The sequence below is a fragment of the Notolabrus celidotus genome, chromosome 22 (assembly GCF_009762535.1).
Source record: "Notolabrus celidotus isolate fNotCel1 chromosome 22, fNotCel1.pri, whole genome shotgun sequence".
NCBI lineage: Eukaryota > Metazoa > Chordata > Actinopteri > Labriformes > Labridae > Notolabrus > Notolabrus celidotus.
In genome coordinates, this window is record NC_048293.1 from 27,961,135 (window position 1) to 27,983,707 (window position 22,573).

The 22,573-nt window shown below is 43.3% G+C and overlaps 2 protein-coding genes and 1 long non-coding RNA gene across 3 annotated transcripts; all 3 read right to left on the reverse strand.

Annotated features, from left to right (window-relative positions):
• Positions 1–324: 324 nt before the first annotated feature.
• On the reverse strand, positions 325–6,221 carry LOC117806290 (cytochrome c oxidase assembly protein COX16 homolog, mitochondrial). Its single transcript, XM_034675163.1, has 5 exons — positions 6,100–6,221; positions 5,630–5,778; positions 4,124–4,201; positions 949–1,017; positions 325–557 (listed from the first exon to the last, which is right to left on the reverse strand). The coding sequence occupies exons 2-5, from the start codon at positions 5,687–5,689 to the stop codon at positions 444–446; spliced, it is 321 nt and encodes a 106-aa protein (XP_034531054.1). The 5' UTR covers positions 5,690–5,778; positions 6,100–6,221; the 3' UTR covers positions 325–443.
• Positions 6,222–7,335: 1,114 nt separating this feature from the next.
• On the reverse strand, positions 7,336–15,958 carry LOC117806284 (alpha-actinin-1-like). The gene is made up of 8 exons (XM_034675153.1): positions 15,804–15,958; positions 15,441–15,623; positions 15,081–15,215; positions 12,839–13,018; positions 12,258–12,404; positions 10,952–11,032; positions 10,231–10,389; positions 7,336–7,947 (listed from the first exon to the last, which is right to left on the reverse strand). Exons 1-8 carry the CDS (start codon positions 15,864–15,866, stop codon positions 7,789–7,791), a joined length of 1,107 nt encoding a protein of 368 aa, XP_034531044.1. The 5' UTR covers positions 15,867–15,958; the 3' UTR covers positions 7,336–7,788.
• A 3,724-nt stretch (positions 15,959–19,682) lies between these two features.
• On the reverse strand, positions 19,683–22,225 carry LOC117806292. Its single transcript, XR_004629640.1, has 3 exons — positions 22,096–22,225; positions 21,625–21,773; positions 19,683–19,782 (listed from the first exon to the last, which is right to left on the reverse strand). It is a non-coding gene; the product is annotated as an uncharacterized LOC117806292 (long non-coding RNA).
• Between the last annotated feature and the right edge of the window lie 348 nt (positions 22,226–22,573).

The window sequence follows — 22,573 nt, forward strand, 5'->3', positions numbered from 1 at the left end:
TTCAGGGTTTCTTAATTATTAAAGTTGTATTTATTTGAAGGCACAAATCGACACAGGAATAAGAAGAGCTCGCTGTGAGGTCGGATTATCCAGTTTTGGAAACCTTCGTCTGTCTCTTGAGTCCAGCTGGTGTCTTTCGGTACTTGCGTGCACGTAATTTGACGCAGGGATGGAGCGAGTTATTTGCAGTAAAGGCAAAATATTCTGGCGTTGAAATGCTTGCAAATTAAATCATTCAAACCCAAACATGTACAGAATAAATCACAGATTTAATTTATTTGTCCTCTCAGGTCCAACACAAACTAAAATCAAAGTCCTGTTCGTGTCCTGAACTTTCAGCATCAGGGTCCAAAGTGACTCAGCGCCGCCTTCACCACAGAATCCACCCTCTCTTGTAGAGTCCGTCCTCCTGTGTGTCCGGCTCAGTCCGTCCTCTTTGAGTTTCAGTCTTCCTTCTCCAGTCTGGATCTCTGCTGCTCCTGATACTCCCTCGAGTCCTCCCAGGGACGAGGGCCTCGGATGTTCTTCCACTCCTCCAGATTCAGCTCCTTCATCTTCTGCAGAGAGAGCGAGACACAGAGACGAGGTTCAGAGAGACCAGACAACATGAGTCCATTTATCAAAGTTCATTTAGGATATTTGGTTTGATTTACTCTGAAATGACCAGATGTTGAAAATTCAGACATCTGGTGCGTCACACAGGCGAGTGGAGGCGAAGACTAAAGCTGTCAGAACTCTTCTTCAGAGCGGTCAGATCGTTTCAGACCTTCTGATGAACTTTTAGCTGCTTTAGTAAAGAGTGTGGCTCGTACTATTACTAGTTACACTGAAGCTGGCCCCTGCATGTCAGAATGTCTTTATATGAGCGCACATCTGTTTCCTCTGCAGCATCACACCAGCTACTTTCTGTATCGCCTCCCTCAGGCTGCCCAGCCGGCCTCCCCTCACCTCGTACTCCTCCTCCAGCATGACCGACTGCCTCTCCACATTCACTTTGGCCTCCAGCGCAGGATCCAACTGAGAGAGGAGAGGAGAGGAGAGGAGAGGAGAGGAGAGGAGAGGAGAGGAGAGGAGAGGAGAGGAGAGGAGAGGAGAGGAGAGGAGAGGAGGAGTTATTCTGGCAGAGTAAGACTTTCACAATGAAAAAAACACAAGATGATGGTTAGCATGTTCGTTAGCTTCCCTCTCTCTCCTCTGCTGCTTCTAATTTCTTTAAATTAAACTCCTGCAGAGTTCAGTCTCTCTCCTGTTTCTACTCCTCAGATTATTCTCTGCAGGTCTTAAAAGGAAACTCTGGGTCAGAGGTGTTTTGAGAACACGGAGCAGCTCTTCAGTTTCTGCAATTCAAATTGATTTTGCCCGAGAAAAGGAGCGAATGAAACCCATTCTGAATCATTACTTTTAATGAGTCCTAATATTTCATGGAAATAATCCTGCAGTTACTGGGATGACTGATGACTTTCATAATTCCATGATTGATTTTTAATTAGACCTCCATTACTACAGCAAATAAATAATATATAGAATATTTTGCAGCCCTCAGACGTGGGAATAAATAGCCGGAGTAATTAGTCTGAGCGCCGCCGTGGAGGTGTTATTAAAGCTCCAAAATAAACCCGAGCAGGAGGACAAAAGGCCTCCAGGTTCACCTCCGCCTGCAGGCCAGACTTCATATTTCAATAAGAAATGCTAATTGGATTACAAGCTGCCTTTACGCTGCTTTATATGGGAAGCTCTATTTTTAAACCCGGGCTCTATTTTTACTGGTTTAAGTGACTGAAGATGTTGGAGAAGCTCCAGTGAATTACTCCAGCCTGCTGCCATGAAAGTGGCTGCAGCGTAATCCTCCAGGGCGAACGTGTCTGATCACATTAGGCGCCATAAAAGTTCTGGTTATTGGCACGGAGAGGCGGAGATCATCGTGTTAACTCCCTGACGACATTACGGGGAGGTAAGAGCGTTCAAGGTGTTACGTTATCGACTTTGGAGTCCTCAGAGGACAGCAGGGACTTCACCTCGTGGAGCACGGGGGCGTCTGCTCTACGTCTGCCTCCCTCAGCAGGTTTGATGTTTGTGTTTATTATAAATCTTTATTTCTCTCCAACACAAACTGTGTTAAAGCTAAGGCTGAAACAGGCGACATGTTCTGCTTCCTGCTGGGTAGAATGAGTGTTTGTATGAATGGAGTGAGAGCGGGGTTTTACTCTCCAACATTTCTTTAGGAGGGAGAAATATTTGATCTGAGGCCGGGGTGTCAATCATCGACTAGTCCACAGGTAAGAAAACAGTCAGAACTGAGCACAGCTGAACACAGGATCACAGACTGCAGGTAAACAATGCCATCATGGTTTACAGAGTGAGTCTACCACCAGCAGATCTAGCACCACCAGCCTCCAGGTTAGCGTCCTCATGCCTGTGCTGGTTCCTCATGTCTCTGGTGGAGTGGTTACATGTCAGTTTAACCAGACACAGCCTACATACAACTTTATCTCCATTAACTAGATCAACATACTGACAAACCACGCCCACTACCTGATGACATCATCACCTGTGTTTGTTTACATCCAGGTAGTAGAGCTGCAGAGTAGTATGGGAGGAGCTACAGCTTGGTCATTACATATGACCGGCATTTAAAGGCCTGTAGTAATAAAAGGGTGAATAATTCTGGTGCCGATTAGCGAGGGTGACGGCGTTTGATCGTTCAGTCGACTTCCTGTAGGCCGTATCACGTGGTGGTTTGAGTTAGAGTGATGTTGCATCATGCTAACAGAGCTAACACCGGACATGAACGCCACATTGGAAGGATTTCACCTGCTGTGGGCGGACAGGATACAGGAGAGCAAGACTGAACTAACTGGGGAAGAAGGCCAGCTGAGTCCTGGACCCTGTGGAGGTGGTGGCTGACAGGAGGATTATGGCCGAGCTGTCGTCTCTGATGGACATTTCTTTTCTATATATATTCTTGTTGAATTCTTGTTCTGTACACCTTTGGGACGAATAAAGGAGTACCTTATCTTATCTTATGTTTATTACTGGACTACCAACAGCAGCTTTAAGGCAAAAGAAAAGTTCAACACAAAAATAAAGAGCATAAAGTGAAATAAAAAAGGGTCTCACTCTGTCAGAATTCTTTCTGATGTGTTGTCAGACTTTTACAAAAACAAGCAGAGAGCATCAGTGACAAAAACAGAGGATGTTTGTTGTTAGGCACATCCTTTACAGCCGGACATACAGCTGCCTCCTAACCTAAACCTTTCTGTAGCTTTGAGTCATCCAGACCCAAACACACAGTATTTAAATACATCTGTGAGAACAATGTAAGACTGCAGCTGACAGCAGGCCCAATCTGAAAGCATACGAGTGTGTTAAATCGTGTATTTCACAACATTAAAGAGCTCAGTGCATCGAGCTTCATGTCGAGTCTCTGCTCCACAGGGTCCGAGAGGAGAGCAGCCCCGAGGAGAGCCAGCAGTGTGGGGGCAGCTGCGTGGGCCGGCTGCCAGGGGCTCCGTGCCTCCACTCCGGCTTCATCATCCACAGTCTAGTGCCGTCTGCCCGCCTCACGCGGACAGTAATAAGAAAAGACGCCCCTGCCATCTGGCTCCCACCCAGCCGCCGCGCACGACAGTAAAAAGAGCACAAAACAGCCCCTTCCTCTCCCCGCCAGGCGCCAGCTCATCACGCCGTAATGGCTGCTAATAAAGGGGCCGCTCCTCTGTCACTTTAATGAATCGGCTCTGTCGTTTAGTGAATTATTACAGCTTGTTCTCACTTGTACCGAGCCGCTCTAAACGGGAGAGACAAGCCTGACGGTGCTGCGTGCCTGTAGTGATGGATGGACGAATTATATCATCGACAGTCCTTTAAAAAAGAATAAATAAGCCTCGGTGGAGCGGGGTGTGCGGTGGGACACCAGCAGAGGGAGGAACATCTCTGCATATGAGCTGGTTTTATTCACAGTCCTGATAAGTGTAATTATGTGTCCAACCGCTAGGGGGAGCCACAGCACAGGAGCTGAGCAGAGGAGAGGAGTGAAGCTTTCATGTGACGGTGGAAATGTGAGGATTTAACTTTTTAATTATCAGAAGAATGTTTGAAAAGTGAGATTTGATTCTCTACAAACCTTTTTCCTGATCTTCTGAGCGTCGTAGCGAATCTGTGTGAACTCTTTCAGGCCGAAGGATCCTCCGACTACCAGCAACTGAAACATCCAGAGCACACGGGGTTAATCTGTGTTACACTGAGACATATTAGTGATTAATCAGAGTCTTATTACTCCTCTAGAACTCTACGCTCCCAACATGCAGGCCTCTTCATCGTACCTAAAGTCTCTAAAAGTAGTATGGGAGGTAGAGCCTTCAGTTATCAGGCCCCTCTCCTTTGGAATCATCTACCAGTCAGGGTCCAGGAGGCAGACACCCTCTCTACTTTTAAGAGTAGGCTTCAAACTTTCCTTTTTGATAAAGCTTATAGTTAGAGCTGGATCAGGCTTGGACCAGGTCTTAGTTATGCTGCTATAGGCTTAGACTGACACACTGGGATCCTGTCTTTCCCTCTCTCTCCTCTCTCTGCCTGTCTCTCACTTTAACTCTTCCTGTCCCATTAAAGTTACTAACCATAGACCTTTCTGGAGTCCCTGAGCTCCCTTGTCTCGTAGGTTCCTCTGGATCTCTGCCGTAGATTCCTTTTTTTGGGGTCTGTTATTCATCCTCTTTCTTTCTTTCTATCTTTTCTTTCCATCCTTCTTTATTTTCTTTGTCTTTCTTTACTTCTTTCTCTTTTTTATTCCTTCTTAATTTTTTCTTTCTTTCATTCCTTCCTTCTTTTTCTCTCTTTTACTCCTTTTTCCATTCATTCCTTCTCTCTTTCTTTCCTTTTTCCTCCTTTATGACGTCTTTTCTTATCCTGTCCTTTCCTTCTGTCTTTCCTTCACCATTTATTCTCCTCTTTTTCTTTCTTCTGGTCTCCCTCTCTTCTCTCTTTTCTTAGACCTTTCTGGAGTCCCTGAGCTCCCTTGTCTCGTAGGTTCCTCTGGATCTCTGCTGCTGTGGACGTGGTCCAGACTCCAGCTGCTACAACTACCACTATCTGTCTCCCCACTATCATCTCTCTCTCTCTCTTCGTCTCCCTCTATCCCTCTCTCCAACACGGTCTCAGCAGATGTGTGTCTAACATGAGTCTGGTCCTGCTGGAGGTTTCTGCCTGTTAAAGGAAGTTTGTCCTTGCCACTGTAACTTGCTAAATGCTGCAAAGTGCTCTGCTCATGGTGGATTAAAATGAGATCAGACTGAGTCCTGTCTGGAAGAGGGGACTGGATCTGATCCTGTCTTGATGTTGGGTCTTTGTTGATAATAGAACATAGAGAAGTGTCTTGGGATACATTTGTTGTGATGTGGAGCTTTATAAATAAAGATTGATTGAAACAGGATGACAGAGACTGGAGATGCTGACAGCTCTGTTTTAGTCGCAGAGTGTCTAACTGAAATATGAATAAGTGCAGAAACATTAACAGTAAACTGAACCTGACTATGACAGCAGAGTTATGTATTATCAAACAGCTAGCTAGCTAACAGAAGTGTAAGCTAACCTCGTCATCTCTTCTTCTAACATTAATATAAAAGTTACTCACGAGCATCGGGACTCCATATCTCACTGTCTTGTTCTTCCTCAGCGCCTTCAGGGTAAACATGACTCCAGTCTCCAGCTCCTAGTCCATTTTCCTGATTAGAAAACCGCTCAGGTCACAGCTGGGACGGCTTCCGGTACGGGTGCGTCGCGCTTAATGGTCCGTGCAGTTGTGTCGACAGAGGAAACGTTCCGCCGCAGAAATTAGATATTAAAATGTGTTTTTTAAGCTTTGTTGAGTGAGAAAATTACATATAAAGGTTTAAAATGTCACACAATACCGTCTTGTGTTGTTAAGGTTTATATTTTAACTGTGGAGCACAACTACACACACAGGCTGTCAGTTGTTTGACTCTCACAATCACTAATTTAACTTCCTGTGTTAATGTTTTGGCTTATTTTTCTCCGAACACACACTTTACCTTGCTACCTAACATTTCCAGCCTCATTTAACATTTCAATTCAATTTCCTACCTCATTTTGTCCATTAATTCAGTCCACACACTGTTTGGTAGTTGATCCAGCGACATGTTGTTCCAGCACCAAGTGCGCATGTGCAACAAATGTATATTAAGCAGCTAAATTGTTCATTTACCTTTAGGGGCGGAGCCAAGGCCTCACCACCTGGGTTAATTAGGCCACAGCTTTCTAATTAGCTGGTTTTTAAGAGGCTGTTTGCACATTACCGCCCCCTGCTGGATTGGAATTAAAACTCATGTATTGTAATGACCTCTGCAGATATTAGAGAAGTAAACAGGGAATTATCAGGGTGTCCAAACACTTTTGGGCAGCAATAGCATCAGCAATAACAGTTTCTCAAGATTTCCATTCAGCATCAACATTTCAGTTTTTACAATGACCAAAAGTCTCAGAAATAACTATATCAATTGTAATTATTCTTCTTTACCCGGTCACAAGCTTCTTGATCTTTTTCTTTCCTATCTAGATCCTGTTCCAACTTTTTCGTAGACCTCATCCCTTGAATTTCCATCTCTTCTTTTACTTTGGACTGTCTGATGCAACTGCTTTTTGATTTCCTTCACAAAGCATGCCAAACCATTTCCCCTGAGACTTCTAGCTAAAAAAAAATATTTACATAACTCTGTATACGTTTTGTTTTTTTGGTTTGAGTGTATTAAATTTACATATTCTTAATTGTTGTTGTTGTAAGTGTATTTACTTTATATATATATTGTAAATGTTGTCCTGTCTTCTGTATGCATGGTATGTTTTATCTTATTTAATGTGTCTTCACTTGATTTATATGTGCTACTGTCTTCTACTTCCTGTATATGAACACCTGTGCTCTTGAATAATTAATTAAATAAATAAATAAAATTTAAAAAGCATGCAAAAGTGGAATTTTTTCAGTTTTTATCAATAAAATAAAAGCTTGCACAAGATTTAAGAGAGAATAAATGCTTCGTCTAGGTTGTCTTTGATCATTTCTCATTTGAAATAGGTCAATTCTGCAAAAACTTCCTCTAAATATTGTTATCAATACTGGAATCTTGAATGTCGACACATGTTTTGAAATACAACAAACTTCAGGTCCTCATTTCCTCTTCATGCAAAAAGAATGTTACTTATAGGAGCTTTAAGGCCAAGTTTCTGAGTGTAGGTTCTGCTCTTATGTGCCTTTTTTAAAGACATAAGGATGCATGCAGTGACATGATATAAAACACCTGCAGCAAACACAGAAGGAGGAGAAAGTATAGCAATTTTTCTTTATTACAATTTTTCGTCTCTTATTTTCAATCAGGTGAAGAAAAATACCTTTTTTTGTTCAGTATAATAAAATATGTTAACTTTATTCATTTTATGAAGAAAAACAATGACAACAAGAAAATAAAAACAGGAACAAACATTTTCTCTCTCCCTCTTTGTAAACCTGGAGAGCTGCTGCATTGCGTGGGAAGCAAATACAACGAAGACAGAGTGTGAGGGAGCGGGAGGCCGGAGAGGAGGAGGAGGAGGAGGAGGAGGAGGAGGAAGAGGAGGAGCAGGAGCAGGAGGAGCAGGAGGAGGACAAAAAGATAAGGCCAGAGACATACAAAAAATGAGCGTAGTAGGACAGAGTGTGGTGACGGGGCGGTCGGAGGACGTGGCGGTGATCAGAGCAGGTAGGCTGGTGGTCCCGGGTCAGGACAACTGACAGAGAGTTCAGAGGTCGCTCTCTCCGTACAGAGCGGTGGAGAACGACATGTAGTCGAGGGCTCCGGGCACGCCGTCCGGCCCGGTGTAGGGCGCCATGCGGGCCATGCAGTACTCCGCCTGGTCTGGAGGAAGCTCCCGACGCAGCTCCTCGGCTAAAATGTAGTTCTGTGGAAGATGAGGAGAATACATCAGATTAAAGGAGCAGAACTAAAGACAGAAATACTTAAACCAATCTAAAGAACAATGTTAACATTTATTATTACATCATATGTTATAATAACGGCGTCCACAAGGGGGCAGAACTCAAACACAGTCATTGAACAATCACTCAAGAGCTAAAGGATGCAGCTGCTGTCCAGTCGTCAGATCATTGATGTTAAATCAGAGACATAATTATTAACAGAGTTAGAAAGGGAGCAGAGTTGGGGTGCTGGTGGCCTAGCGGTCTAAGCGCCCCACATATAGAGGTGTCCTCGTCGCAGGGGTTGCCGGTTCGATTCCCGGCTGGTCGACCATTTCCTGCATGTCTTCCCCCCTCTCTGCTCCCCACATTTCCTGTCTCTCTTCGCTATCCTATCAAATAAAGGCAAAAAGCCCAAAAAATATAACTTTAAAAAAAAAAAAAGAAAGGGAGCAGAGTTCATGTCTGGTGTGTCAAGCCTTAAACATGTTACATCCATTTGTAACATTTGTATATATCTTGAATTTGTAAATTTTCATAGTATCTTTATTTATCTATTTTATTTTGACTAATTTAAACTTGTTCTCGATTGTACTTATGTCTGGGTTTCTGCAACAACTGAGTTTCTCTGTATTCTTTTTTATTCCTTCCTACTTTTATCTTTCATTCCTTCCTTCCTTATTTCTCTTTCTCCTTTCCTTTCATTCCTTCTCTCTTTTTCATTAATTTTTCCTTTCTTTCTTTCTTTCCATGTTTTTTCATCTTAGACCACTAGACCACCAACACCCCATTCTTTTTTATTTAAAAAAAAAAAGAAAAAAAATTCTGTGTTTCTATTTCTATTTTCTTCTTGAAATTTTTGGGCATGCAAGAAACATTGTTGGGCTGCAGGAGCTGGGTAATAAATACAGAAAAACATCAAAAAAATTACAAAAAATAACTTAAAATATCTGAAAACAAACTAAATAAGAGTAAATTGTAAAAGCTGCAAAATAATATTAATTTTGTGGGTTTTATTGCAGAGATTTTGAGTTTTATTTTTCATTATTATGTGAGAAATATGTTCAGGGAAAATGTGGGATTTCTTTTCTTGTGAATCTAATACTTTTTTAAATTTTATTTAATTTTAAAATTATTTGTATTTTTCAAAAAGCATGTTGAATCACAGTTTAATTTGAATCTAAAACTTTTACCTCAGAGAATATTTTAATTTATTTTCCTGTAACTTTGATCACAAAAAAATCAGACATTTTACTGCCTTTTATGTCGTCTCTGATGAACATTTCTTTCCTATATATATTCTTGTTAAATTCTTGTTCTGTACACCTTCTTGTTTGCTGCTGTCAATCAATCAATCAATCAGACTTTATTTATAAAGCGCTTTTCATACAATGACATTGTAACACAAAGTGCTGTACAAGAAAAACAGCTTAAAATAGAATAAATTAAGATCCCAGCCCCAGCCCCGACCCCGAACCCACCCCATAATCCTAAGGCTAACAACACAATATGCAACAATAGTAATAAAAACACTAAAATAAATAAAATAAAAATAAATAAATAAATAAAAATAAAAATAAAAATTTGCTGAACGAACTGAGGAAACGCTCTCATGTCATCTTAATGAGGAAACACTGGAGGTAAAATAAGATGTTAAAACTCAAAACAGGAAATTAAAATCACCAAAGTAAAATACATTTCTAAGATAATAAAAGACTAAAATATTAAACCATTAAAAGAAAATCAGATGTGAGACTTAAAATAAATAAATAAGTAGAATAAAAGTGACTAAATTTGAAATAGATAATAAATAAATAAATAGATAAAACTGTTAAGAATAAAAATAAAACTTAGTTAAAAGCTAGACTAAAAAGGTAGGTCTTGAGTTTGCCTTTAAAAATATTTATGCTCTGGGCAGCCCTCAGATCCTCAGGCAGGGTGTTCCACAGACGTGGGCCGTAATAATAAAAAGCTGCCTCCCCGTGGGTCTTAGTTTTTACTTTTGGTAACATTAAAAGTCCACTACCTGAAGACCTGCTGTAACTCCATGAATTTCCCCATTGCAGGATGAATAAAGGAGTATCTTATCTTGTATCTTATCTTATCTCTACAGGCTCTGAATTTATTTATATATTTATGTGTTCATCTTTTCTCTACAATAATCCCTTCATGTTGCCTTATTGTCCAAACTTGCCCGGTCTACGTCCCAAACCTCCTTCCCTGCTTCATTCCAGTTTTTGATGACAACTTTAAAAAAAGTCTCGTACCTTATCTCCCGCCAGCACTTTGAAGGACGCCATGACTTGGTCGGCCGTGTCCGTGTCGGCCGTCTCGCGGGACATGAAGTCGATGAAGGCCTGGAAGGTGACGATGCCCATCCGGTTTGGATCCACGATGCTCATGATGCGGGAGAACTCGTTCTCACCCTGAGGGCAACAGAGACTGTGATGCTCAACACACAGAGACTTTCTGCACACAGAGACCTGACTGATAACTTCTGGATGATCTCAGATACACAGGCATTAAAAGTTAATTAAATAAAGGTAACATTTATCCATTACCAGCTCCAGCTCGTCTCTTTAATCACACAATCAAACGTTCATACTTGAGGAGGGCTCATGGGTTTACCAGGTTGTAACCAACGGAGATAAGGCAGGTTTTGAAGTCTTCAGCATCCATGATTCCTGATCTCTTCTACAAGGTCAAACGAAACCAGGAGGAGGAGAGGAGGGAGGTGGAGCGGAGGGATAGAGGAGGAGAAACATCGGAAGAAGAATACAGGATGAACAAAGAGAGGAGAGTTAAGGAGGATAGCCGCAAAAATCCAGGATGTGGACGTTGCAAAGTGTGAAATCACACGGGGGGACGTGGAGGAGGAAGGATCAGAGTTAAAGGAGGGATCAGAGGGAGGACGGGGGGGAGGAGTACAAAAAGAACACAAAGAGAGAAGTTAAACTCTCGCAGCGCGGTGCGGCTACGACAGAGTACCTGTGCGTCGTTGGCGATATCGAAGCCCAGGCTGATCAGGCAGGCCTTGAACTCCTCGGCGCCCAGAGTGCCCGAGTGGTCCTGGGGGGGCGGGGACGCCAGCGCCAGGCGAGGTGTCGGGGAGGGCCATGCAGCAACACATACAGCCGTGTCAGTGACGGGGGAGGGGGGTGAGGTGGTGGTGTAGGAGGTGGAGGTGGATGGAGGGGGTGCACCATGCACAAGGGGAGGAAGTGGAGGTGTGGGGGGGGGGGGGTGGGAGTGATGGGAGGAGGGAGGGAGTCATGCAGGAGACAGAGAAGAGAGAACACAGTGCATATTGATTAGGGAGGTGAACACTCTGCTGGGTGAGGGCATTCAGAGGCGTTAATGTGCAGCCAGACTGCAGCGCCGTGTGCTCGGGTTATTCATCGTCAACGCCACAGAGTACAGGAGGCACCAAAACTCCTCACACATCATCACAAACAGGGACGCTTCTACCAAGACCTCACGCTGGATCCTGTCTGAGGCGGACTGTAGACTAAAGCATCAAATTAAAGTTAAATAAGAAATAACTCTTTTATTCTCTAAAGACAGATTTACCCTCAGATCAATACACCTCTCTGAAAGCCGTCCTCCTAATGAAACATGACAGAAAAGCCCGAGTCCAGGTCCACATTCGGATCCCGGCTCGCTCTGATTGTTCACCTGAGGTATTGATTAACGATAGGCCAGCTCTGGAAAAATGCATGAGCTAATGGAGGAGTCAGCAGGAGAGCCGGGGCGAGGAGGGGAACGGGGAGCTAAATAAAAACTCGTCCATAATTGGTGCTGTTCCTGACACATTGAGCCTCAGTGTAAACATGGAGCTGTGGAGGCGGAGGGAGGGGGGGGGCGGTTTTATAGAAACAGCCTTCAATGGAGAGAGGCTTTGTAGCCACCTATGGTATAAACTCAGATCCTCTCTCCTGTCCTCGTTCAGCTTACATTGACCTCACAGTGAAGTCATATTCACTTAAAGCTTCTTAAACTGACTTTATGAAGAACTTTAACACTCTGCAGTAACAGCTTCTGTGTCTCATACTTTTACAGAACATGTGCAATAAGGCTCATGAGGAACAAAGTATGTTAGTTGTTTCTTGGTATAAGCTTCTCCGTATGAATAAATGAATAAACTCCAACTTCTCCTGAAACAACTGGACGCTACAACAATCCAAACAGCTGACTGTGACCGAGCAGAGCGCCTCCTACGCCGGCTCTCCTCTCCTCCTCCTCCTGCTGCTGCTGCTGCTTTGTGTCTGCACTGCGACTCGTTTCGAGTACTGACCCTGTCGAAGTGGTTGAAAGAAGCTCGGAACTCATTGAGCTGCTCCTGGCTGATGCCTTTGGCGTCTCGCGTCAAGATCTGGTTCTCGATTTCATTGATGGTGCGGGCGATGGTGGTGAGTAGCTGCTCCCAGCCCACACGGATGTGCTGCAGAGGAGAGAGAGAGAGGGATGGATGAAGAATCATTAGTCTGGATTTCTCTCTGAACAATCAGGTAGCTTCACTCTGGAGATACAGCCAACAAACGTTTAGATGACTCAACATATTTTGCACAAACAAATCATCAAATTTGGCCTCTGCAGATGAATTGTGTTCTCCTTTCTTCACCGACTGTCTTACAGAGAAGCTAATTCCAACACAAACACACACGCCCACACACTCACTCTGAAAACTGGTGAGCAGGATTTTAATAACAGGATTAATATGAGTTGTTTTGGGCAATGAGGACAACACTGAGCAGAAAGGGCGGTGAGAGTTTTCCAGATTGAATGTAACGTCTCTAAACGTTCTGCTACTCTACGCCTAACAACAACCACTACATTAAAATGCATAAACCATCCTCTCTCCCAGCTGGTGTTTACCTCCATGGTGTAGTTGGTGTGCTTGTTGTCGAAGATGAGAGCTTCCTGAATGAGCTGGTGGTCTCCCTCCAGCTGGTCGATCTTTGGCTTGTAGTTGACGATGCTCTTCTCGTACTGGCGGAGGTGCGTCAGCTGATCCTCCAGGGTGCCGTGCATCTCGATGGAGATGCGCCCGATTTCCTGCAGCAGGACACACAAACACAAACACAGTTCATAACACCCTTTAAAATAACTTTACCCCTGAACTATGTGCGTTTGGACCGGTGGACTCTAAATTTAGTTCAGGGGTAGATAACCTCCCCCCTAAAAAGCCCCTGCTAGAGGGAGTAGTACTTTTCAAAGGTCCCGGGGCTTTCAGGGGGAAAGCAATGCTGAACGTGTCTGATTGGTAGATTAACCTCAGTGTTTTTATTCCGCCCTCCGTCCACAATAACATCACACACATCTGTGATTCTCTTGATTTCTCTTTCTTTCATTAGTTTTTATTTGTTCTATCTTTTTTGTATGTGTGTGTACTTTTCAAAAGAAGAAGCTGTGATTCTCTGGGTCAACTTTTTTGCCAACTTTTTTTTTTCATTTTGTTTTTGCCCCAAAGAAAATTTAAAAAAAAATTCAATTTTTTTTTTTTCAAATTTTTCTTTTTCAAAAATTTTTTTTTCAAAAATTTTTTTTTCAATTTTTTTTTTTTTTCAAAAATTTTTTTTCAAAGTTTTCTGGTCAATTTTCTTTTTCAAATTTTCTTTTGTCAAAATTTTTTTTTTCAAAATTTTTTTGGTCAAATTTTTCCAAAAACCATTCACAGTCATTTTTTTTTCTCTTTATGTCATTAGTTTTTATTTGTTCTATCTTTTTTGTATGTGTGTGTACTTTTCAAAAGAAGAAGCTGTGATTCTCTTGATTTAGCAGCTTGTAACAGTAGTCTTCTCTCAGCCCACCGTGAATGCGTCTCTCCTCCCGGTGTTCCGCTTTTAAAAGTGACCCTGTAAACTGGAGACCTTCAGCTGAACGTGTCAGTGTTAGTGGAGTTTACACAGCTGTTGAAACACAGAGGGAGTTCCTGGGAATGCAAACTAGTTTAGTTTTTATTAAGATTTCAAAATATCCTCATCAGATATTTAATGATGGTCTAAAGACGTTTATGAGGGATGCATCCGGCTGAGAGTCTCCAGTTAACAGGGTCGCTGTTTAAACCAAAACACCGGGCGATCTCTGCGATCACGGCTTTTTGAGTTGAAAAGGATTTTAAAGCCGTGTTGAAACGTCTTTGCTACTCGCGCTTATCTCCTCTGGATTCAGTGAATCCATCTGTGATGAAATATAGCACCATCTAAAACAGACCAGCTGAGTCTCTTCATGCTAACAGGCTAACTGTTGTGTTGCTCAGAATGATACCTGCCTGTCCGTCTGCTTCTATTGTATCATCTGTGATGAATGGGATTCCTCTTTGTGTTACTGCCCTCTACTGGTCTGGTGGTGTAGTGCATTTACTTTTTTTCCTCCATACGTCACTGGCCTGATTTACACAATCTACCCTGGACTTCAGCCCGCGGTCGAAACGCAGACAACAATGGGGGCACAGGAACCTTTTAGATCAGGGGGCTAAAAGACCCCTGAATGCACCTAATGAGGATAATCTGATGCAGGTGTGTTATCTGTTCTTTATCTGACAGTGCAACTTTTTTCCTGGATACAATTCAAATCAAATCAAAGTGACTTTTTCATCCTCGGGTCAGTCTTCATGCTGTATTTGGTCTGTGCTGCTAAAGCCTACATGTACCAGCATGCATTGCGTTTCTGCAGCTTTGGGCTTATTAGTCGCATTCCATAATTTTGCTCAGATTAATCCTGCTGCGTATCCGGGTCTGCCAAAACACTGTAACTGTTACCGTGGTCTCTATAATCCTCTCAGCTCGTGCTTTCTTTGTTTTCATACAGTCGTTTGTTTACTCGTTTGTATTAGAAGTAAAGGTGGAGACTACAAATCCCATGGAGTGACGGACTGCTGCAGAAAGAAAAGGTAGAAACTTGGAGGGATTTCTCTTTGGATCCTCAAACCCTGGAGTCATAAAGTTCCACTGCTCCAGTTTTAAATAGTGCATGACTTAGTTCACTGCTTTGAGACTGACCCCGACACGAAACCACACACAAACTGAATTACACCCTGCCGCCCTCGCCGGCCCGCTGGCCTCGCTCTGAACTTGTAACGTGGTCATTTGACGGCCGGCTCTCTGCACACACTGACCTCCATCTTGGTCTGGATCCAGGGTCCGATGACGTTGGCCTGGTTGGCAAACTGTCTGCGCAGACGCTCGTTGTTCTGCTGCCGGGCGTGCTCCTCGATCAGAGCCTGGTCACGCTGCGGCACCAGCTGCCTGACCTGCAGCCGGACGGAGAGGGGGGAGGAAACAGATGTGTGAGAGGAGGTAAAGACGGGGAGACGGTTGGCCTGACACCAAAATATCCAGGATTTATGACTTCACTTGAAAACCTCTGCAAAGTTAACTTTCCTTTCCATTTACAAAATAAAATATGGGCAGTTAAATACTTTCTAAGATAAAGGTTCTCCTAGATCTTAAACCCTGACCCGGGCTCATGTCCTCACCTTGTCCCACTTGCCGTTGATCTCCTGTGGGTTGATGGCGGTGTACGGGTTGGTGCCGGCCATGTTCACATGATAAGTCTGCACAATCTTGGCGATCTCGTTGTGGATGCCGAGGATGGCCTGGCGCTCTTTGTCGGCCTCGGGCAGCGTGGCTTTGAACTGCTCGTGGGCTGTGCTTAATCCCTGAGACACCAAACACAGACAATGAGGATCCAGTCCACAAAGACAACATCAGATAGAGAACTTAGTCTCTGGTCTCAGATATTAAATACACCAGTCCCCTGTTTTGAAGCTGATGGTCGGCGGGTCCCATATTAGAAATGCTGAACTCCACCGAACATGGTCCAAGCTCCCAGTGCTCACCTGGATCTCCTCGATGGTGTGGACGATGAACGTGTCCTGCAGGTCCTCCATGGCGCCCTCCATCCAGTTGTTGAACGGAGCCGCTCTTTTGGCAAACTCAAGGTACAGTTGGTCGATAGTTTCCAGAAGCTTCTCAGTTCTCTGTGGAGGGAAAGTGACACGTTAAGCATGAATTAAATGAGTCCTGATCCCTAGGAAATAAAGCACCTAGCAGCTGTGAAAGTCAAGTGTTGAATATTAAAGTGAAGGCTGAGTTTGTGGGGATTTTGGCGCCCCCTATGGACAAAGCATGTAGTGTAGGTGATCTTAAAAAGTCTGGATCTGGATCAGGTTGATTCAATCCAGTCTCTCTTTAACAAAACAGGATGGAAGTCAACTTGATTATTAAACCTGGAAAGTAAAAAAGACAATTTTCATTCCAGATCATTATTTTTCAGAATAAAATACAGATTTAACAAAATAAAATGCCTTCCTTCAAATTAAAGTTATGCTGAAGTTACTCAATAAAACTGTTCTTGTTTTAGAATTCAGAGAGGCTCCTTTCTGTACTCTTTATTAAAGAGCAGGAACAAAGAGACGGATAAAAGGATGGTCATTTTAAAAATGGAGGATTTTCCACGACACCAGGAGAGCTGAAAACTCCTCAGAGCCTCTGAGAAGAAGAGAAGACAAGAGAAGAGAAGACAAGTAAAGACAAGAGAAAAGAAGAGAAGACAAGAGAAGACAAGAGAAGACAAGAGAAGACAAGAGAGAAGAAGAGAAGAGAAGAGAAGAGAAGAGAAGAGAAGAGAAGAGAAGAGAAGAGAAGTTATTCTGGCAGAGTAAGACTTTCATGAGGAAAAACACACGAGATGATGGTTAGCATGTTCGTTAGCTTCCCTCTCTCTCCTCTGCTGCTTCTAATTTCTTTAAATTAAACTCCTGCAGAGTTCAGTCTCTCTCCTGTTTCTACTCCTCAGATTATTCTCTGCAGGTCTTAAAGGAAACTCTGGGTCAGAGGTGTTTTGAGAACACGGAGCAGCTCTTCAGTTTCTGCAATTCAAATTGATTTTGCCCGAGAAAAGGAGCGAATGAAACCCATTCTGAATCATTACTTTTAATGAGTCCTAATATTTCATGGAAATAATCCTGCAGTTACTGGGATGACTGATGACTTTCATAATTCCATGATTGATTTTTAATTAGACCTCCATTACTACAGCAAATAAATAATATATAGAATATTTTGCAGCCCTCAGACGTGGGAATAAATAGCCGGAGTAATTAGTCTGAGCGCCGCCGTGGAGGTGTTATTAAAGCTCCAAAATAAACCCGAGCAGGAGGACAAAAGGCCTCCAGGTTCACCTCCGCCTGCAGGCCAGACTTCATATTTCAATAAGAAATGCTAATTGGATTATAAGCTGCCTTTACGCTGCTTTATATGGGAAGCTCTATTTTTAAACCCGGGCTCTATTTTTACTGGTTTAAGTGACTGAAGATGTTGGAGAAGCTCCAGTGAATTACTCCAGACTGCTGCCATGAAAGTGGCTGCAGCGTAATCCTCCAGGGCGAACGTGTCTGATCACATTAGGCGCCATAAAAGTTCTGGTTATTGGCACGGAGAGGCGGAGATCATCGTGTTAACTCCCTGACGACATTACGGGGAGGTAAGAGCGTTCAAGGTGTTACGTTATCGACTTTGGAGTCCTCGGAGGACAGCAGGGACTTCACCTCGTGGAGCACGGGGGCGTCCGCTCTACGTCTGCCTCCCTCAGCAGGTTTGATGTTTGTGTTTATTATAAATCTTTATTTCTCTCCAACACAAACTGTGTTAAAGCTAAGGCTGAAACAGGCGACATGTTCTGCTTCCTGCTGGTCAGAATGAGTGTTTGTATGAATGGAGTGAGGCCTCATGCAGAGCGGGGTTTTACTCTCCAACATTTCTTTAGGAGGGAGAAATATTTGATCTGAGGCCGGGGTGTCAATCATCGACTAGTCCACAGGTAAGAAAACAGTCAGAACTGAGTACAGCTAAACACAGGATCACAGACTGCAGGTAAACAATGCCATCATGGTTCACAGAGTGAGTCTACCACCAGCAGATCTAGCACCACCAGCCTCCAGGTTAGCGTCCTCATGCCTGTGCTGGTTCCTCATGTCTCTGGTGGAGTGGTTACATGTCAGTTTAACCAGACACAGCCTACATACAACTTTATCTCCATTAATTAGATCAACATACTGACAAACCACGCCCACTACCTGATGACATCATCACCTGTGTTTGTTTACATCCAGGTAGTAGAGCTGCAGAGTAGTATGGGAGGAGCTACAGCTTAGACATGACATATGAACGGCATTTAAAGCCTGTAGTAATAAAATAAGAATAAGAATAATTCTGGTGCCGATTAGAGAGGGTTATGGGGTTTGATCGTTCAGTCGACTTCCTGTAGGCCGTATCACGTGGTGGTTTGAGTTAGAGTGATGTTGCATCATGCTAACAGAGTTAACACCAGACACCAACGCCACATTGGAAGGATTTCACCTGCTGTGGGCGGACAGGATACAGGAGAGCAAGACTGAACTAACTGGTGAAGAAGACCAGCTCAGTCCTGGACCCTGTGGAGGTGGTGGCTGACAGGAGGATTATGGCCGAGCTGTCGTCTCTGATGGACATTTCTTTTCTATATATACTCTTGTTAAAATTCTTGTTCTGTACACCTTCTTGTTTGCTGCTGTAACTCATTGAATTTCCCCGTTGTGGGACGAATAAAGGAGGATCTTATCTTATCTTATCTTATGTTTATTACTGGACTACCAACAGCAGCTTTAAGGCAAAAGAAAAGTTCAACACAAAAATAAAGAGCATAAAGTGAAATAAAAAAAGGGTCTCACTCTGTCAGAATTCTTTCTGATGTGTTGTCAGACTTTTAGAAAAACAAGCAGAGAGCATCAGTGACAAAAACAGAGGATGTTTGTTGTTAGGCAGCGTTTGGCTCCAGGACTTTAATACATCCTTCACAGCCGGACATACAGCTGCCTCCTAACCTAAACCTTTCTGTAGCTTTGAGTCATTCAGACCCAAACACACAGTATTTAAATATATCTGTGAGAACAATGTAAGACTGCAGCTGACAGCAGGCCCAATCTGAAAGCATACGAGTGTGTTAAATCGTGTATTTCACAACATTAAAGAGCTCAGTGCATCGAGCTTCATGTCGAGTCTCTGCTCCACAGGGTCCGAGAGGAGAGCAGCCCCGAGGAGAGCCAGCAGTGTGGGGGCAGCTGCGTGGGCCGGCTGCCAGGGGCTCCGTGCCTCCACTCCAGCTTCATCATCCACAGTCTAGTGCCGTCTGCCCGCCTCACGCGGACAGTAATAAGAAAAGACGCCCCTGCCATCTGGCTCCCACCCAGCCGCCGCGCACGACAGTAAAAAGAGCACAAAACAGCCCCTTCCTCTCCCCGCCAGGCGCCAGCTCATCACGCCGTAATGGCTGCTAATAAAGGGGCCGCTCCTCTGTCACTTTAATGAATCGGCTCTGTCGTTTAGTGAATTATTACAGCTTGTTCTCACTTGTACCGAGCCGCTCTAAACGGGAGAGACAAGCCTGACGGTGCTGCGTGCCTGTAGTGATGGATGGACGAATTATATCATCGACAGTCCTTTAAAAAAGAATAAATAAGCCTTGGTGGAGCGGGGAGCGCGGTGGGACACCAGCAGAGGGAGGAACGTCTCTGCATGAGAGCTGGTTTTATACACAGTCCTCATACGTGTAATTATGTGTCCAACCACTAGGGGGAGCCACAGCACAGGAGCTGAGCAGAGGAGAGGTGTGAAGCTTTCATGTGACGTGGAAATGTGAGGATTTAACTTGTTTCATTATCAGAAGAATGTTTGAAAAGTGAGATTTGATTCTCTACAAACCTTTTTCCTGATCTTCTGAGCGTCGTAGCGAATCTGTGTGAACTCTTTCAGGCCGAAGGATCCTCCGACTACCAGCAACTGAAACATCCAGAGCACACGGGGTTAATCTGTGTTACACTGAGACATGTTAGTGATTAATCAGAGTCCTATTACTCCTCTAGAACTCTACGCTCCCGACATGCAGGCCTCTTCATCGTACCTAAAGTCTCTAAAAGTAGTATGGGAGGTAGAGCCTTCAGTTATCAGGCCCCTCTCCTTTGGAATCATCTACCAGTCAGGGTCCGGGAGGCAGACACCCTCTCTACTTTTAAGAGTAGGCTTCAAACTTTCCTTTTTGATAAAGCTTATAGTTAGAGCTGGATCAGGCTTGGACCAGGTCTTAGTTATGCTGCTATAGGCTTAGACTGACACACTGGGATCCTGTCTTTCCCTCTCTCCCCTCTCTCTGCCTGTCTCTCACTTTAACTCTTCCTGTCCCATTAAAGTTACTAACCATAGACCTTTCTGGAGTCCCTGAGCTCCCTTGTCCCGTAGGTTCCTCTGGATCTCTGCTGTAGATTCCTTTTTTGGGGTCTGTTATTCATCCTTTCTTTACTTCTTTCTTTCTTTCTTTCTTTCTTTTCTTTCCATCCTTCTTTATTTTCTGTCTTTCTTTACTTCTTTCTCTTTTTTATTCCTTCTTAATTTTTTCTTTCATTCCTTCCTTCTTTTTCTCTCTTTTACTCCTTTTTCCATTCATTCCTTATTTCTTTCTTTCGCTTTTATTCATTTTTCATTTATTTCCTTCTCTCTTTCTTTCCTTTTTCCTCCTTTATGTCGTCTTTTCTTATCCTGTCCTTTCCTTCTATCATTCCTTCACCATTTATTCTACTCTTTTACTTTCTTCTGGTCTCCCTCTCTTCTCTCTTTTCTTAGACCTTTCTGGAGTCCCTGAGCTCCCTTGTCTCGTAGGTTCCTCTGGATCTCTGCTGTAGATTCCTTTTTTGGGGTCTGTTATTCATCCTCTCTTTTCTTTCCTACTTTCCTTTTCATTCCTTCCTTCCTTCCTTCCTTCCAACTTTCTTTTATCCCTTTTTCCTTTAATTCCTTTCATTCATTCCTTCCTTCCTTCCTTCCTTCTCTTTCTTTCATTCCTTTTTTCTTTCATTCCTTCCTTCTTTCTTTCTTCTCTTTTTGTTCTTTCCATGTTTCTTCATCCTTTCCTTCTATCATTCCTTCACCATTTCTTCTCCTCTTTTTCTTTCTTCTGGTCTCCCTCTCTTCTCTCTTTTCTTAGACCTTTCTGGAGTCCCTGAGCTCCCTTGTCTCGTAGGTTCCTCTGGATCTCTGCTGCTGTGGACGTGGTCCAGACTCCAGCTGCTACAACTACTACTATCCGTCTCTCCACTATCATCTCTCTCTCTCTCTTCATCTCCCTCTATCCCTCTCTCCAACACGGTCTCAGCAGATGTGTGTCTAACATGAGTCTGGTCCTGCTGGAGGTTTCTGCCTGTTAAAGGAAGTTTGTCCTTGCCACTGTAACTTGCTAAATGCTGCAAAGTGCTCTGCTCATGGTGGATTAAGATGAGATCAGACGGAGTCCTGTCTGGAAGATGGGACTGGATCTGATCCGGTCTTGATGTTGGGTCTTTGTTGATAATAGAACATAGAGAAGTGTCTTGGGATACATTTGTTGTGATTTAGTGCTTTATAAATAAAGATTGATTGATTGAAACAGGATGACAGAGACTGGAGATGCTAACTGCTCTGTTTTAGTTGCTGAGTATATAAATTAAATATTAATAAGTGCAGAAACATTAACAGTAAACTGAACCTGACTATGACAGCAGAGTTATGTATTATCAAACTGCTAGCTAGCTAACAGAAGTGTAAGCTAACCTCGTCATCTCTTCTTCTAACATTAATATAAAAGTTACTCACGAGCATCGGGACTCCATATCTCACTGTCTTGTTCTTCTTCAGCGCCTTCAGGGTAAACATGACTCCAGTCTCCAGCTCCTAGTCCATTTTCCTGATTAGAAAACCGCTCAGGTCACAGCTGGGACAGCTTCCGGTACGGGTGCGTCGCGCTTAAGGGTCCGTACAGTTGTGTCGAAAGAGGAAACGTTCCGCCGCAGAAATTAGATATTAAAATGTGTTTTTAAAGCTTTGTTGAGTGAGAAAATTACATATAAAAGGTTTAAAATGTCACACAATACCGTCTTGTGTTGTTAAGGTTTATATTTTAACTGTGGAGCACAACTACACACACAGGCTGTCAGTTGTTTGACTCTCACAATCACTAATTTAACTTCCTGTGTTAATGTTTTGGCTTATTTTTCTCCGAACACACACTTTACATTGCTACCTAACATTTCCAGCCTCATTTAACATTTCAATTAATTTTCCTACCTCATTTTGTCCATTAATTCAGTCCACACACTGTTTGGTAGTTGATCCAGCGACATGTTGTCCCAGCACCAAGTGCGCATGTGCAACAAATGTATATTAAGCAGCTAAATTGTTCGATTTACCTTTAGGGGCGGAGCCAAGGCCTCACCACCTGGGTTAATTAGGCCACAGCTTTCTAATTAGCTGGTTTTTAAGAGGCTGTTTGCACATTACCGCCTCCTGCTGGATTGGAATTAAAACTCATGTATTGTAATGACCTCTGCAGATATTAGAGAAGTAAACAAGAGATTATCAGGGTGTCCAAACACTTTTGGGCAGCGATAGCATCAACAGTTTCTCAAGATTTCCATTCAGCATCAACATTTCAGTTTTTACAATGACCAAAAGTCTCAGAAATAACTATATCAATTGTAATTATTCTTCTTTACCCGGTCACAAGCTTCTTGATCTTTTTCTTTCCTATCTAGATCCTGTTCCA

Excerpts from the sequence above, each read along its gene's own strand:
- LOC117806290 (XM_034675163.1), bottom strand. The coding sequence starts at position 5,689 with ATGTTTACCCTGAAGGCGCTGAGGAAGAACAAGACAGTGAGATATGGA. Across the intron at positions 4,202-5,629 it reads GATATGGAGTCCCGATGCTC|TTGCTGGTAGTCGGAGGATC; the intron begins GTGAGTAACTTT and ends TGGATGTTTCAG. Across the intron at positions 558-948 it reads TGCTGGAGGAGGAGTACGAG|AAGATGAAGGAGCTGAATCT; the intron begins GTGAGGGGAGGC and ends CTCTCTCTGCAG.
- LOC117806284 (XM_034675153.1), bottom strand. The coding sequence starts at position 15,866 with ATGGAGGGCGCCATGGAGGACCTGCAGGACACGTTCATCGTCCACACC. Across the intron at positions 15,216-15,440 it reads TCAACGGCAAGTGGGACAAG|GTCAGGCAGCTGGTGCCGCA; the intron begins GTGAGGACATGA and ends GTCCGGCTGCAG. Across the intron at positions 10,390-10,951 it reads ATATCGCCAACGACGCACAG|GGTGAGAACGAGTTCTCCCG; the intron begins GTACTCTGTCGT and ends TGTTGCCCTCAG.